This window comes from Lepisosteus oculatus, chromosome 4, assembly GCF_040954835.1.
Source record: "Lepisosteus oculatus isolate fLepOcu1 chromosome 4, fLepOcu1.hap2, whole genome shotgun sequence".
NCBI lineage: Eukaryota > Metazoa > Chordata > Actinopteri > Semionotiformes > Lepisosteidae > Lepisosteus > Lepisosteus oculatus.
The window spans coordinates 29,494,291-29,509,087 of NC_090699.1; the positions used below are offsets into that span (position 1 = coordinate 29,494,291).

A 14,797-nucleotide genomic window follows, 5' to 3' on the forward strand; every position below is an offset into this window, starting at 1 on the left:
CTACACTGAATAATATGCTGCTTGGATCAGAGGTAGGTCTAAATATGCTAGTATTGTATTAAACTACTCTACCGAGACAATCATTAACACACCGATTTCAATCTGCTGTGTTTAGCATCCTAACTTCAAAAAGCAAAGGGAGAAAAGTGAGTTGCATAACTAGCAAGACCTGAGAGGAGACTCAAGTACACAATCTCGATTTCGAACCAGATTCCCTTCATTGGCCTGACTAATCTTCCTGATCGGTAATTTCATCTTAAACAAATAGCATAATGTTCAAATTAATTTCATGCCACATACCAAAAATGATTTGAGAGTTTGAGCTACTTTGAGATCCTTTTGATATTGTGTGTGGAGCACACCTCCAGAAGCTGAACTGGATTTTCTTGAAATAAAGGACAACAAGGACTTTCAATGCATATGGTAGACTTTGAACACCAGAAGTGCTGGATACTCATTAAGCACTTAAAAAAAATTTAATCCAGCACTGGGGTGTGCACCATGGTGAGGAATGTAGCCAGGCAGCTCTGAGATTAGGAAGATCATGAAAATGTGGTTTTGCACACACCTAACATTGATCAGTACTCTACCAGAACCATAGGAAAGCTGATTAAATAAAAACACAATTCAAATGAATATACAATGTGATCAGAAGTATTTGAAAAAATGCAGCTACACTCAAACCATGTCTGCAAAACAAAATAACATCTCACCCGCCGTCAGGTTTTATCTTTTATTTGCAAAAGTGTCAGGAAATCAACACTTGCAGCAAAAATTTTAATTGGTCCAGTAGAAAACATTAAATGATTTTAATACTCTTTTTCCCTTTTTTGTTTTAATCTTCTTCATAACTGAATGCTGTGTAATCTACATTTAGTCTAAATGAAGTAACAGTGTAGTAGTGGGTATTTGTAAAGACTTTACGTTATATATTAACATCCAGTACCCTTCTCATTTCAAATAAGATGTTTGGAAAGGGACAATAGACCAAGGACTGTGTCTTCTATGTAAAAAAAAAAGGTTAGCTGGCTACATATAAAATGTACAGTATTTAAAATTAACTTAATATTCACATTTATTTAAAAAAATATGTATGAACCCAGGATCTTTCAAAATACCCACTATACAATATTTCTGTTACCTGCAGTGAAAGATCATTTTAAATTACAATAAACATAATGGGTTATTAATTAATATTTTTTTGTACTTTTTAATTTTTTACATGAGTCAATAAATTAACATGCTACCTCTTTCCCTGAAAGCAAATACTCCACCACTGTGTCGAGTGAACAATGAAAGTAATACATGATTTTCACCACGGAGCTATGAAGAGGTGCGACACACTTCACCTCAGTGTGATTCAGAAGGGAGGGGGGCGCTTATTCTTAAATCCATACAAAAAATAATTCAATTGAAATATATAATATATATTTATACATATTTGAATATATTTACAAATATACCCAGCACTCTATATACTGTGTTTTGCTGACCCATAATAAGTGTGTGTGGGCTTAGTTTTGAAAAACAATGATACAAAATAAACAAGGGAGGCAGTTTCTGTCTCCTCTCCTCTTCACTTTTCTGTTTTATTCCCTGTCTTGTGCCTTTGAGTCCATCTTGGTCCATCCCTTCTGGAATGAAAAAAAAAGCTGCGAGCCACCTGCCTGGCTGTTGCAGAATGGAATGGAATCACTGAAATGGAAGTGAAGAATTCCAGAACTCGGAATGAAACCCCAAGCCGTCTTTTGTGACTGAAAAGGTTCCTAAGAGCTTTAAGTCTTGAGCCTGCGGCCAGCGTCCTCATTCGCCTCGGCTCCTCTGCAGGCTCCTGCAGTCCGGGGGGAGCCAGCAAGGTGGGCGGTCTGTCTCTGGGGTGGGGCAGGTCAGGCCTGGGCTCCTCATGTTTTCACACTGCCATTCATGTGCTGGAACTTGGGAAGGCAGGGCTCATCCGGGAGAGGGTCGTGGGAGAAGACGGAGTCGTCTCCCGATGAGCAGGAGCTGCGCGTGTCTGGGAAGCTGGGGGAATACTGTTCTGCTGGAGCGCACAGGTCCAGATACTCCTGAAAGACACATGGGAAATATAAGCCTGGTTTTGGACAGGGTGCAAAAAACACCAAACAATATACAGACTTCTTGCATCATTCAGAAGGAAAACCAACACCCAAGAACTAAGAATTTTCAAAACAGGTTTATAGGGGTGTTTAGTCATAGTAAATTTGGCTTCACCCACTTCGCTGAGGGCCAACCCCCTGAAAACAGGATGAGGAGGCTGGGGCCCCTTGCAGAGGGAGGAGTGAACCCAGGGGGAGCAGCAAAAGTGGAAATGGGTAGAGGAGGGATGCAAAAGACAGACACGAAGGAGAAAAGGGGTTTACCTATTTTTTCTGTTAATTTAATTTTTATAAATCTAGGAAATTATGTGAGGAATGATTGTGATTTAGGACAGGCAAGGATTATTGAACCCCCAAGTGTTTGTTGTAAACTCCATAAAATTTGTTTGCAACACACAGTGTGATCCCAGCCAACCAACTCAGAGAGCCTTCTGATTTCAGCAAGATTCAGACTGATGCTAACTGAAGCCAATTCAAGCTTCAAGTAGCCATACCGGTCTTAGCCTGCCAGAACACACAGAATTACATACTAAAAGGTTATAGAGCAAGACCGTAGAATGTTTTTGAACTGAACATTGCACAAACAGGGAGTCTGCAGTCTAAGAAGGATTATTTCAGCGGAAAATAAGTAATTTATGAGATTGGGCAATGTGTTTATGTATTTTAAACCCAAATTAAATTTGGAGGGAAGGAGTGTTGCCATGACATTTCTTCAAGTCAGTATAACTGCAGCTGGAAACTCATTTAAAAAGTTGTCACGTCACAACAAAAATGATCTTTTATACTTGAAAAAGCTTAATTAAGTCCTCACATGAACCTCCCTTGTGGTACTGGTTATTTCTTTGTTGCCTTTGCTATTTCCTTGGTTAATAATACTTACCAAATTTATTCAGGATAAACAAAAATGGCTTCTGAAATCAGAGCTTGAAACATGTCACTGATCATGTTTCTTAAGAGCTGAACATCTGTGAGTGGTTTAGAAAAGTTTATTATGCCTCAAAAGTTCAAATTCAAAGTTATGCTCTTGGCGTATCAATAACTCATATTTAAATACAAGGCATTTTTGTTAGGTTTTGCCTGTGTCTGAACTCTGTTGTTTATGTGTTGCACTGTTACGGTAACTGACAGAATGGGCAGTACAACACTGCAGTTTATTTTCCGATTGTGCAACAGGATGCCTTTCACACAGATTGCTTACAGTCAACATGATCATATTAAGACAAATGATGATGAGACAAATGATGATGAAACTCTTCCAGAACAATAGCAATAAAAAACAATGGAGGGTCACGTGGTCTCTTCCAACACAGGCCTCACAGCCACTCAGATCCCTGCCAACTGCTCAATCAGCTAGATCGTTAAACTGACACGGACTCTGTAGAATACAGAGCACAATAACCTGGCTGAATGTACAAACAGAGCTAAAAACGATGTAAGCCAATGAGAGATCAAAAAACAATACTTCAAATGATACAGAAAACAAAGGATAATGGCAAGGCTGCAGGAAAATTTGCCAATTTAAGATACTAAACTAAGCACTAGCAGATATACACTGACTTGAATTAGCATGGCCACTTTTCAAATTGAAAATCTGTACAGCATTATTCTAACCTAAATGAAACTCAGCTAACTTTCCACAGATATGATTATGTTCAGAATTTATTTGATTTTGTTTTTCTGTGACTTTTTCTTGCGCTAGAATCAAATCTCGCAGCTTTTGCATTTACTTTCAAGAAATAAGGGGGGAGACAATACAATGTAAGGGTCCGTACAACAGCAGTGGGATTTTCAAAATGTTTTGCTACACAGATGAAACCAATTGTTTTCTGATGGCTGAAGTTTAAAGATGCATATCACATGTGTGCAAATCAGACATTAAATACTTGTACTACTGCCTTTAAAAACTGTTGGGGAATTTTAACTGTCTTATTTGGAAATTGAAAAAGTTGCATTAATCCATATACAAGCCCCAAAAAACTACTAAATGTGAACTTTTTATTCATTCTAAACAAAGTGTAAGAAATGGCTGGTAGCGACAAGCATTTGTAACCAAAGTTCCTGGGTACTCTGAACAGTACCCGGTTACAGAATGCAGAGGGGAAAAGCACTCACTTCGTTGGTAGTTAATGTTAGGATCCGGTCCAGGTCTTCAACCAGCTGTTTGAATGTTGGCCTTTGTGAAGAAATGGCATGCCAACAGTCTTTCATCATCATATACCTGTGCAGAAAGAAGACATCACAGATGAAATCATCTGGCTCACAAAAGCCTGCCACCTGAAGTAGTGAAGCTTCCAGGTCAAAACATGTAGCACTCTTTATGATGACTGTCCTTTTATATAAGACAATTTACTCACAAAAGCACTGATCAAAATCTCAACTTAAAGTAAACTGTGTATATGTGGAAGTTCTTCTTAAACTGACCATACAGCCAGGCTAATTAACCAGAATAGTTCTGTCTGGCATGCAATCTGTAGTAGTCACAAACATCTGTTAGATGGAAAATTAATTATTAAGAACATTTGGGAGCGCTGTAACTCATCTTATACTGTACACTGTACACAGACTAAACATGACAGGCTTGCTGCCCTCTTTTATGTCAGAGTAATAGGCTACGGCAAGAATCTCTGTTCATTTGAGGAGCTGCATCTCAGAGGAGAGACTGCTTTCTGTCAGTCAGTCAATTAGCCAGTCCTGACATCAGAACCCAGCTGTCAGCAGCTGGACCAGCTGAGCACATTGCCCTATTCTTCTAGGTACACTGTAACACTTTCCAAATCCAGTTATCTGGCAGCCCTGCCTCTCACTATCATTCCCTCAGCATGGCCACTTAAACATATGGGGGTGGGAGACAGAAGAAACACAGGGGCGAAGAGAAAGAAGTAGTGGTACCATAGAGAACCCGGAAATATTTTTAAGTCTTGCCTTACAAATAACTCAGATGACATATTCCAGCTTTTTCCGATAAGAAAGATGACTCTTTCTCTGAACCAGCGGTGGCCAGAAGCAACAGCTGAACACTGTCCAGTACAAATAAGGTATAGGCCCCCATTGGGCAGCAGGGATTTTGGTCCTTACAGCTCATTGGTGCAGTTTCCTGGCTTATCCATGCGATGCCCCTCCTTCAGGAGTTTGAAGAGCTCTTCAACTGGGATCCCTGGATAAGGTGACCCTCCCAGCGTGAAGATCTCCCACATCAGCACCCCAAACGACCACCTGCAAGAGCAACACATGAAACACCAGCTTACCAAAAATGTTGACTACAGAAAACAATGACAGAATAAGGATATTCTGTCATTAAGAATAAGAATAAGATGGCAAAGTGTAGCAAAAAGATGGTGAAGCACAATCAATTATGACAGAACACACAGCAAGCGAACAAGAGAAGTACTATGAAAGCAGCATAAATTATGCAGTTAAATTATTGTTATAATATTGCAAATGGTGCATGTGCAAAACCACCATGACTAACTTACAATGTTAACCTTTCTTAAAAGCCATTAGATACATCACCCCAACTTCCTTTGAAGAGAGCCCTTATCTGAGGCCACTGGGACATGGTACAGCTACTGTATCCCATTGCACCATTCACAAAAACATCACGCTCAGATAAATATGCTGTCAATGTGGCTGAAAACTAACACCCCTTTCAACAACGCCTTTATAACTGTTTTCTTTCCTTGCCCACTCCAGTCAGCAGTGCACCAGTTGTAACAGCTAGATGCATTGAGCACTGGTTCTCAATGGTGGCCTTTGTTTGTGCAACTCTCGACAGTTGCCCCATTGTTAATATATGCAATATATACACAACTCATCTTCTACATTTCTTTCAAATTTATCCTCAAAGAAAGGATCATTGAACGTTGTAAGATAATGAACACAGTCTAACGTACATCGGTACCGACCATGATTGTGGCACCTTAAGGGCAAGGACATTGAGATAAGCAGACCAGGAGCCTGTGCTATGTCCTGGCAGAGAATGACATAAGGCCATGGTTTTCATTCAGCACAAAAGAAACAGAAGTGAGGGTCAATGCCACAGAGGCCCACAATCCACAGTTCACCAAAAACAGGTGAATTCTCCAAATATTTCCACAGTGGTTATACACCCCTGGGTATAAATATAACCTATTGTGCGAATGCCTGACATCAGACTCTGACAAAAGCACAAGACAGAGCCAATAGTGCAGGTGGAAATGCATGAATGGGAGACAGGGTCCTGAGATGGAACACAGTCATTACAGGTTTCCATCAGTACAATGACTTTATTATTAATGGTATAATAAATTGGCTATGAATATGTGAACATATTGCTATGAATATGTTTCTCCTGAAGACTATGATCATTAATAAAGATACATTTTCACCACACAAATCACGTACAATCTTTCCCCACTAATTTTCACATTCTGTCTCCTTGTCAACTGCTTGTCAACATCAAGCATACAAACTCTCCCTGGCAGGTTCTGTTGTAGGGAGTGCATTCATGTAGGGTATAAATTCAGTTTATCTAAAGCATTTACCTATTTGTATTCACTTTCTCTGCTTTTGATCAAATTTGTGTATTTTTATCAGACTTCCTTAGAGAACACAGTGGACAGGACCACTGGCAATTATTCTTAGAAACTAATTAATAGACCAAGAAACACACAAGAATAGAAAACAATATAAAGTACTAATTTGTACTTTTGTGACAATTACAATTCAAGTGTAAGGCAATGCTTACAATTGAAGTCTTTTAGTCTTTAAATGAAAATTAAATACAACTGTCAAGAAAAAAGATTACTCCTATTAGCATTCAGGAAAATAATAGAACTCATACGTAAACTACACTACTGCCTTTGATTACTAATTTAAAATGCAATACATAACATATATTCAGTGAAAGGCTTCAACTTGCTGGCCAAGACTCATTTCACTTACATAATTGTTTCACAGTCCCGTCAAAAACTGCTAAATTAACCTTACTGAGCCTTGTCAGCATTGAAGATAAGATAAAAGTGTTTTTAGTATTAGGAATATGTCATTCACAATACAGATGAATGAAAACACAGACGGATTATTTTGAGAAAAGAGAATAACTGAGGGAGGTAATAAAGAAAATGTGCAAAATGTGACCAATTCAGACAAGAGCTTTGTAGTCAAACATCTGTGAATAACTTCAAGGAGGAAAAACTTCCGCACTGACAGAAGGAGGTTAGCATTAGCCACCTTTCTTGTGCTTTGAAGACAGGCAGATTAGTAACAGAGTGTTGGCTACCAGTCTAGCGTGAAATCTTTACTTTCTGTGGGCAAAGTGCCTCATTGTCACCCCTGACCTTTCACCAGCTCTCTCACAGCAAACACCAGCAGGACAGGGTCCAGGACTACAACAACATACTCACACACAGAGGGAGGAAGGTCTGTGGAGACAAGTTCCACCAAGAGTCTCGACAAGAGCAGTAGTACTTACACATCGCTCTGGTGCGTATAAACCCTGTCGAAGAGAGCTTCCGGAGCCATCCACTTCACCGGAAGCCGGCCCTGTGGGAGACACAGAGCAGGAGGGGGTTAAAGTTAAAGGCACGAGTTCCTCTCTAGGCTCGCAAGCGGCCTGAACTGAAATCAGAAACCATAAAAATCATCTGGGAAACAAAGCAGAACAAACATGTCAAGAGAGATCAGACACTAACATACTTTCAACTCCAGACCGCTCTATAACTTTAAACTGTCCCTCAAGAGCTGCTTATTTCGTATGCACTCTCGCAATCTACATTCGTATCTGTACTGGGCAGTTTGAAATCACTCAGCAGCTGATTCAGTTTGCTTTGTGGGAAACTGTCATATGAATATGATGATATTGGTAAGAATCATCTTATGTTCATCTCAGGTCATTTTTTTAAATGTTAAAAAATGGCACTAAAAAGTTAATTAAGGGTGTGATGTACAGATACACTTCACTGGTCTGGGCGATGTCCTCTGTTGAGCCATTCGGCTCAGCGTGCCAGCCTGCCCGGCTGTTTATTCATGTCACTAACTGTGAAGGTAAAGGACTGAAAGCAGCAGTGACACGAAAGCCCATACTTCATTCACTGGCAGCCTGGGAACCTTCGAACAGTGCCAAGTGCAACACTACAGTGCCCAGAGACAGAATAATTAACACTCCGCTCTCTGAGCCACAGCCAAGCCTGTCTCGCTGAAACTCAGCACTGAGCTGAGCCCCCCCAATCCGGCAGCAGCCCCCCAGCGGCTGTTACAGCACTCACGTTTGTCGTCTTTTTGTAGTAATCGATATTGTGGACGTCTCTGGCCAAGCCAAAGTCTGCTATTTTCATCACGTTGTTTTCTGTGACTAACACGTTTCTCGCTGCCAGGTCTCGGTGAATGCACTGGAAACAAAGGGGAGAAAGAAGAGCACTGATCTTACAGATCTGTTGCCGACAGGATTTCAGGCAGGCTCCCTAGAGATGAGGTTGCTGAACAGCATCATCGAGCATGCTGCTATGTCCACGACGAAGGCACAGAAGGCACACCAGATAGCGCAGCAGTAGGCTGTATTGTATTCCCAGGAGATAACCAGAGTTCCAAGAGCAAAATTCAACATATGTAGATACTGCAATTTGAGTCAACACCAATAAAAATGTATGGAGTACATTAACTGCAACCTTTATGCAAAGAATACATGGAGTGAGTGATGTTACGCACAAAATTGAGGTAAATTTATACATACGGATGTCAGCCACTCTGACTCCGTACAACACTGGAGACTGCACTGTGCACGTGTACTACATGTCTACACTTCACACAAGCTAACCGAAACTTCCAGAGAAGTCACACTGAGAGTTCATGCTTGGTGTATACAGCTCAGTTCATACCCTTTGAGGATTCCTCCTTAACCACAGGTATTTTTTCGTTATTGTAAAACAACAGATTAAAAGGTTTCTTGTTTAATCAATAACGACAGATGAAACCCACAGTGTTCAGGCTAGGGAGGCCCTTGTTGCTGGGACTCACTCCTAGGTTCACAAGAATGTCAGAACTGTGTAGCTGCATACTCACTGTTCTGCATTTTCATGTTTATTTTGCAAAGACCTCCCTTTGAAAGGCTATAAGCAGCCAATGTATCTTAACTGTGGCCCAGTCTATCAAAACACTTTCCTTACCCTCTGGGTATACGATGTTTATGTATTAAGTATAATTATTTTTAATATTATACTTGAAATTATTACGTCTCTCTTGTCTTGAAAAGAATATTGTCCGGACATTTTAATCAACAACCGGTGAACATAAACACAAGACCATATATATATATACATTTGTAAACTGCAGGATTGAATACAAGTTAAAGGGATCTAGGATCAGTGATCACCAGGTTACTGTGGCAGCCAGGACTTGATATTTACAAGGACAATTGATTTCTATATGTGCCATCCTTCTTGAATAACATTGATCTAAAATGTTTTTTCACTGAAGTGATTTACAGTCAGATCTCAGGCAGTCCCTTTTCACAACTTAATTCAGGATACTGAGTGTAGCGTTCAATCAGTGTGCAGTCTTCTAAAATCCAATTATGGAATTAACATGCACTTTATGCAACCTTCATCCACACAACCTTTATTTAATCTTTATTCTGCACATCAGGACTCCACTTGCCTTTTGTGATGCCAGGTATTCCATGCCACGGGCTACCTGGTATGTGCAGGAAACCAGATCCTTGAAAGTGAGCTGCTCATCAGGCACACGGGCAATATCGTAGGAGTACTCCATGCCTGGGGGGCGACGGGCTCGCAGGTACTCGCGCAGATTCCCCTTGGAGGCATATTCCACTATCACATAAAGAGGCCCTGCAGGAGCACACAGCACCTAGCTCAAGACACTGCACAATGAATGCTGCACACCCCAGACACACTCTGAGCACTGCACACAGCCGAGCACACAACACACAGCATCAGTGCATTCTGCACACTGAAGAGATACAACCGGAACTCTCTTTATCCACAGATTAAACAGATGTAAGGCTTGCCAAAAGTAACAGAGCCAAATACTTTTCTTGCACTTTGCTTACCATCCTGTGTGCAGGCACCCAACAGATTGATTATATTTTTGTGCCTTCCAATCATTTTCATCATTTCCATTTCGGATACCAGGTCTGAAAGATCCTTTTCTGTGGCATCATCTGTAACAAAAGGAAAGCTGGCAATTCAGCTCAAAGAACAGTTGAACAATGTGCTGTGCTTTTTTCCCTAATGCACTTATAAACAGCACTGTGATTAAAGGGGACTTTTAGACAATGGAGTATGAAGTTACCAAGGAACTGTAATACACAAGCATCCTTTCAGCTATGGAATTAAATGCATCAATTTAATTTAAAGCAATTACCTGCAGCCTCTTTCTTCATTAGCTATCACTGACTGATCCTCATTCTGGTATAAGACAACACATTTCCTAAATTCTTTGTGACAATTAAATGTTTTTTTAAAGGAGCTTCCTTCATATTGGACTTTGTTTCAGTCTTTTTTCATTGAAGCACATGTTTAAAGCGTTCTTTGTTTAACTGCTGAATGACAACTAAACAGCTGATCCCAGAGGTCAGCTATGTGACCACTGACCCCCCACAAACAATCTTCAATCAGCACCATTGTATAACAAAATCCCCAGCCAGACACTTAGTGATGAGCAGGCACTGAAAACAAGGAATGGAGAATTCCTGGTGTACAGTCAGGACTCACTAGGTGCACTAGTCACCTAAGGGTTAACAACCCTGTGGATCAATTATACACACAATTCACAATGCAGGACTTTGTGCACTCCCCTCACGAATAATAAAAGCCAGTACTGAGAGAAAGGTGTGAGTTTGGCTTAAGTGCAACACAAACTAATGGAGCGTTACTAATTTTTACTGGAGAATTACTCAAGGTGTCAATCAGTCCCTTTAGATTCCTGATCAATATCAGCCTCCACCTCGCTTTACCTTAAAATGTCAAGAAGCCTCTACAGACCTTTTGGACAGTCAACACTAGTGGCTGTGAAAAACCATTCATTTTTAAGCACTCAATTTAAGCTAAAAGAAATGCACCGGATATCAAAAACCTCTGCTCCACTCTTTCCACAACAAAGTTTCTCTTAGGGGTTGTTCTACACTTTTCAGGTGGTGTTCAGAAGACGAGATATTTATGCATAGGAGAACGGAAGGGGACAAATTTAGAATTTGACCTACTACACTTGTGTTTAAAAATGAATAAACGTAGGTTAAAAATAACTTTGGTTGTTTTTTGCTGCATTCGACACAATTTACCATTTACCAGTTGGACTTGGTAATTCACTGGATATTCAAGGAACTTTTCACTGGGAAATGAAGTCTAAGTTCACACATTTTTTCACTTGGCTTTTCATGACTTCATCAAAACCACCAGTAAAGATTTCAGAGTTATACTGCATTGAGGCGTAAAATATGAACAGCCTTACCGATTCAGTTGAACTCTGCGATACTTTAGGCATTTGACAACTAGAATTTTTGCCAAGAGTTAACGAGTCTTAAATTATAGTCAAGCCTCTGCTTCCTACCTTTCAGCATCTTCACGGCCACAGTCAAGGCCTCCTTAGGTTTGTCCTTGTCGATTCCCAGAGCCTCTGCCATCACCACCTGGCCGAAGCAACCCTCCCCCAGTGGCTTGCCCAGGGTCAGCCTGAGGAGAAAAGGGATAGTCAGGACTAGCGACTGGGAGATGACTCTAGAATATGGAGAACCTGGGAAGAAGTATTTGTGGTCACAGAGGTTACTCAGCAGTTTCTCACTCAGTTTACAGAAAGGAGAACATTTCTGTGTCTGTGGTGTGCTCTCCCCTCGCACTCAGTACCCTTTCTCTCACAAGATGGGCCCCGCTTTCACCTTATTCTGGGACATGTCTGCATCTCATAGCAGCACCAGACCTTTCTGGATTATGGATACTAGAAATATTCCTGTCATCTGTGATTCAGAAATCCCTTTCTACAAAAGGCTGTTGCCCACTCTGTTCATCACACATTTTCCTTGAAGAGGGTCAACAGCAAACTCCTCACATTTCTTATGTATTGGAATGCATTTTTATTTTTACCTCACAAACCATAGTGGTGTAAACCAAAACAAGTGGGTTTAACATTCAAGTCTGAAACTAGGCATATAATAAAGAAATAGTATATTATTGTATTTCCACTTAAAAAAATAATCTTAATAAATTGCAAATGTTCCAGCTCAATGCACAGAGCAATAAAAGCAAACATATTCAATTCAATTTTCTTATGGAAATAAAAGTATGCTAAATTAAAACAAGCAAATATAAAGATAACATGTTGTTCCAAAGAAGAATGTTCCCACTGACTCTGCTATTGTGTGAGCCATGAGCTCTTCAGGCCTGAGTAAAGTCTGAGAACAGTCAAAACCGCCTGATGCCTCACTCTTTCTGCATTTTAGCAGAGGTTTGAATGGCAGCCTAAAGATATGGTTCTTTCAAAACCTTCACCTACAGTCTCAAGTGTTGTACAAACATTTACATTAGCGATGGATAAAGTATATGACCCAGCCATACCGACTAGAGCAGAACAATTCTGTCTCTGTGCCGAGACTTGTCTTCCCTCCCTAATAGCACTCTCAATAGCACCCTTTCACTGGGTGCAACACAGATAAATGTTTTTTTTTCTTTGCAAACGTTAGCATTCCAGAATTTTCCACATTACCGCATTGCCTAAGGCAGTGAGCTACCAGTGATATTTGTGTGAATAGCTACCAGAAAGCTATTCACACAAAGCTCTGATTCAGTACATCAGCAGGATGTTAAAAACACAGCCACAGTGAGAGTGACCGTCAGATATTCACACCACGCTGACAGGATTAAGAAATTTTCTGTGATGTGACAGAAACAAATTTTACTACTCTGCCATAAACATTTTATACAACACAATGGATCAGATTCACAAGCCTATTTTTAAAGAAGTCTGAAACTTCCCTGGAAAAGTTGGGTAAGTTGCAAAAGACTACTAATATAAAAAATGAAGCCTGGAAAATAATTATTTTTTCCCTGTGCAGAGATTTGGATAATTAGCTGGTGTTACCAGGACTCAAGAAAAAGGAAAACAGAAGCAAGAATTATCTTAAAGCAGAAAGATTTAAATGCTGTCCTTATGTAGTGAATGGCCACAGCTTTCTGTCTCTCATTTCAAATGAGCTCACGATGACTTCATGGAAATAATCATTGACTTAATTTGCCTGAAATACCACATTTTTCCAGATCTTCACCCACTGCAAATTTGCCTTATCCAGGTATTCCCATAGTCCTCAAGTACAAGGCATGAGTCTCACGTCAAGCTCGAACCCAGAGGGGCAAAACACATGACGACCGCGGGCTTACATTCCGTGTGACCTCTTAACTGCTTAACTAATATTAACTGGACCGATTTCCCGATCGGAGCCTTCCGGGACTAGAGTCAGGTGTTCCAGGTCTGAGGAGTGGGACAAGCCTGCGGCGTGCTTACTCACTTGTCCCGTGAGAATTCCCAGCGGGGGTCCTCAGGCAGCTCGTACTCGGGCACACCAGCCAGCATGGGCGCGTCAACGGCAGAGGACAGGCGCGTGGTGATCCTGACCAGCGGGGTGCTTGAGTTCATGGAGGAGCTCGAGTCCGCCGACACCTGTGGACGGGCAGGCCAAACACAAGGCTGATCACCACTACCTGGGTTGTCCAGAACATTCTCTCAGCTTGAGCCCTACTGCTTCAGTATGCGTATGTGCTTGGGGGCAGCACTGCACTGGTACAGCTAACATGCTTCTGTATTAATGTGAGCTAAACAGTTTTCATATAATGATGTTCTGACATTGTTTTTACCATTTATCCAACTAATTGATTTTAATATGATTCATAATTTACATCACACACAATTCAATCGTTTCCTTCAGTAAAATAAATTTAAACCACAAAGTTTGACCTTAATTCTGACGACAACAGGTAAACTGAGGGCTGTCGTACTAGAATGAACAGTTAATTATTTCTAAAACAGTTCCCTCCAATTGTGATTTAGTTAGCATGAAAGCTGAGGAAAGTGCCTGGAAAATGTCCTCAGCATGTCCAAAGTGTTTTGGGCTGATTAACAGGCCACTCAGCTTGCTGTCCAGCCATGGAGCTCTGTGGCTAATTTGAGGTGGTGAGAGATGTTCACTCTGTCCTGCTCTCAGTGCCAACTCCTTATAGCAGTGCAGGCATCTGGACGACCTCCAACCTGTTGCTTTATACCTTCTTGAAGCATCTTCTTCTCCCTCCGAGGCAAATTATGAATCACGTCCGCACATGTCACAACAGTGGAATCATATACTAAAGGCATTTCACAATATCATCTAACTAGCTGGCTCACCTTCATCTAGCTTTGAAACATAAAGAAAGAGAAATGCTTTTGAAATATTCCTGAATAAGGAACAAGGCCACTAAGAAAAGGTGCTACTCTGGGACGGGATCGGCCCTGCTATGGGAGGGAGCAGCAAAGCTGACTGTAGAGAGCTGGGGACTCTGTTATCCTGAGAACTGGCAGGACTGGTAACAGAATAAGGCAATGGGTGGCTCCTGCTTCTCTGGACAGTTTACCAGTGGCCTTCCAGCAACTAGGCACATTAACTAGAGTAACCTTTATAAAATGTTATTGTGGAATACAAGAGAAAAAAGAGAGATTAGGAAGAGCCA

The 14,797-nt window shown here is 40.8% G+C and overlaps 1 protein-coding gene across 10 annotated transcripts in view; it reads right to left on the minus strand.

Annotated features, from left to right (window-relative positions):
- Nucleotides 1–719: 719 nt before the first annotated feature.
- fgfr2 (fibroblast growth factor receptor 2) overlaps nucleotides 720–14,797 on the minus strand; it is a 54,460-nt gene continuing 40,382 nt past the window's right edge. For 7 of the 10 annotated variants that reach the window (XM_069189035.1, XM_069189033.1, XM_069189030.1 and 4 more), the window contains 9 exons: nucleotides 13,606–13,756; nucleotides 11,658–11,779; nucleotides 10,159–10,269; nucleotides 9,747–9,937; nucleotides 8,360–8,482; nucleotides 7,567–7,637; nucleotides 5,193–5,330; nucleotides 4,230–4,335; nucleotides 720–2,066 (listed from right to left, as the gene is read on the minus strand). In XM_069189035.1, coding sequence (XP_069045136.1) covers nucleotides 1,902–2,066; nucleotides 4,230–4,335; nucleotides 5,193–5,330; nucleotides 7,567–7,637; nucleotides 8,360–8,482; nucleotides 9,747–9,937; nucleotides 10,159–10,269; nucleotides 11,658–11,779; nucleotides 13,606–13,756 — 1,178 coding nt within the window. In that variant the 3' untranslated portion in view covers nucleotides 720–1,901. Of the gene's footprint in view, nucleotides 2,067–4,229; nucleotides 4,336–5,192; nucleotides 5,331–7,566; nucleotides 7,638–8,359; nucleotides 8,483–9,746; nucleotides 9,938–10,158; nucleotides 10,270–11,657; nucleotides 11,780–13,605; nucleotides 13,758–14,797 lie in introns of all 10 variants that reach the window. The other 3 variants (XM_015346798.2, XM_006630428.3, XM_006630427.3) reach the window with 1 other exon arrangement.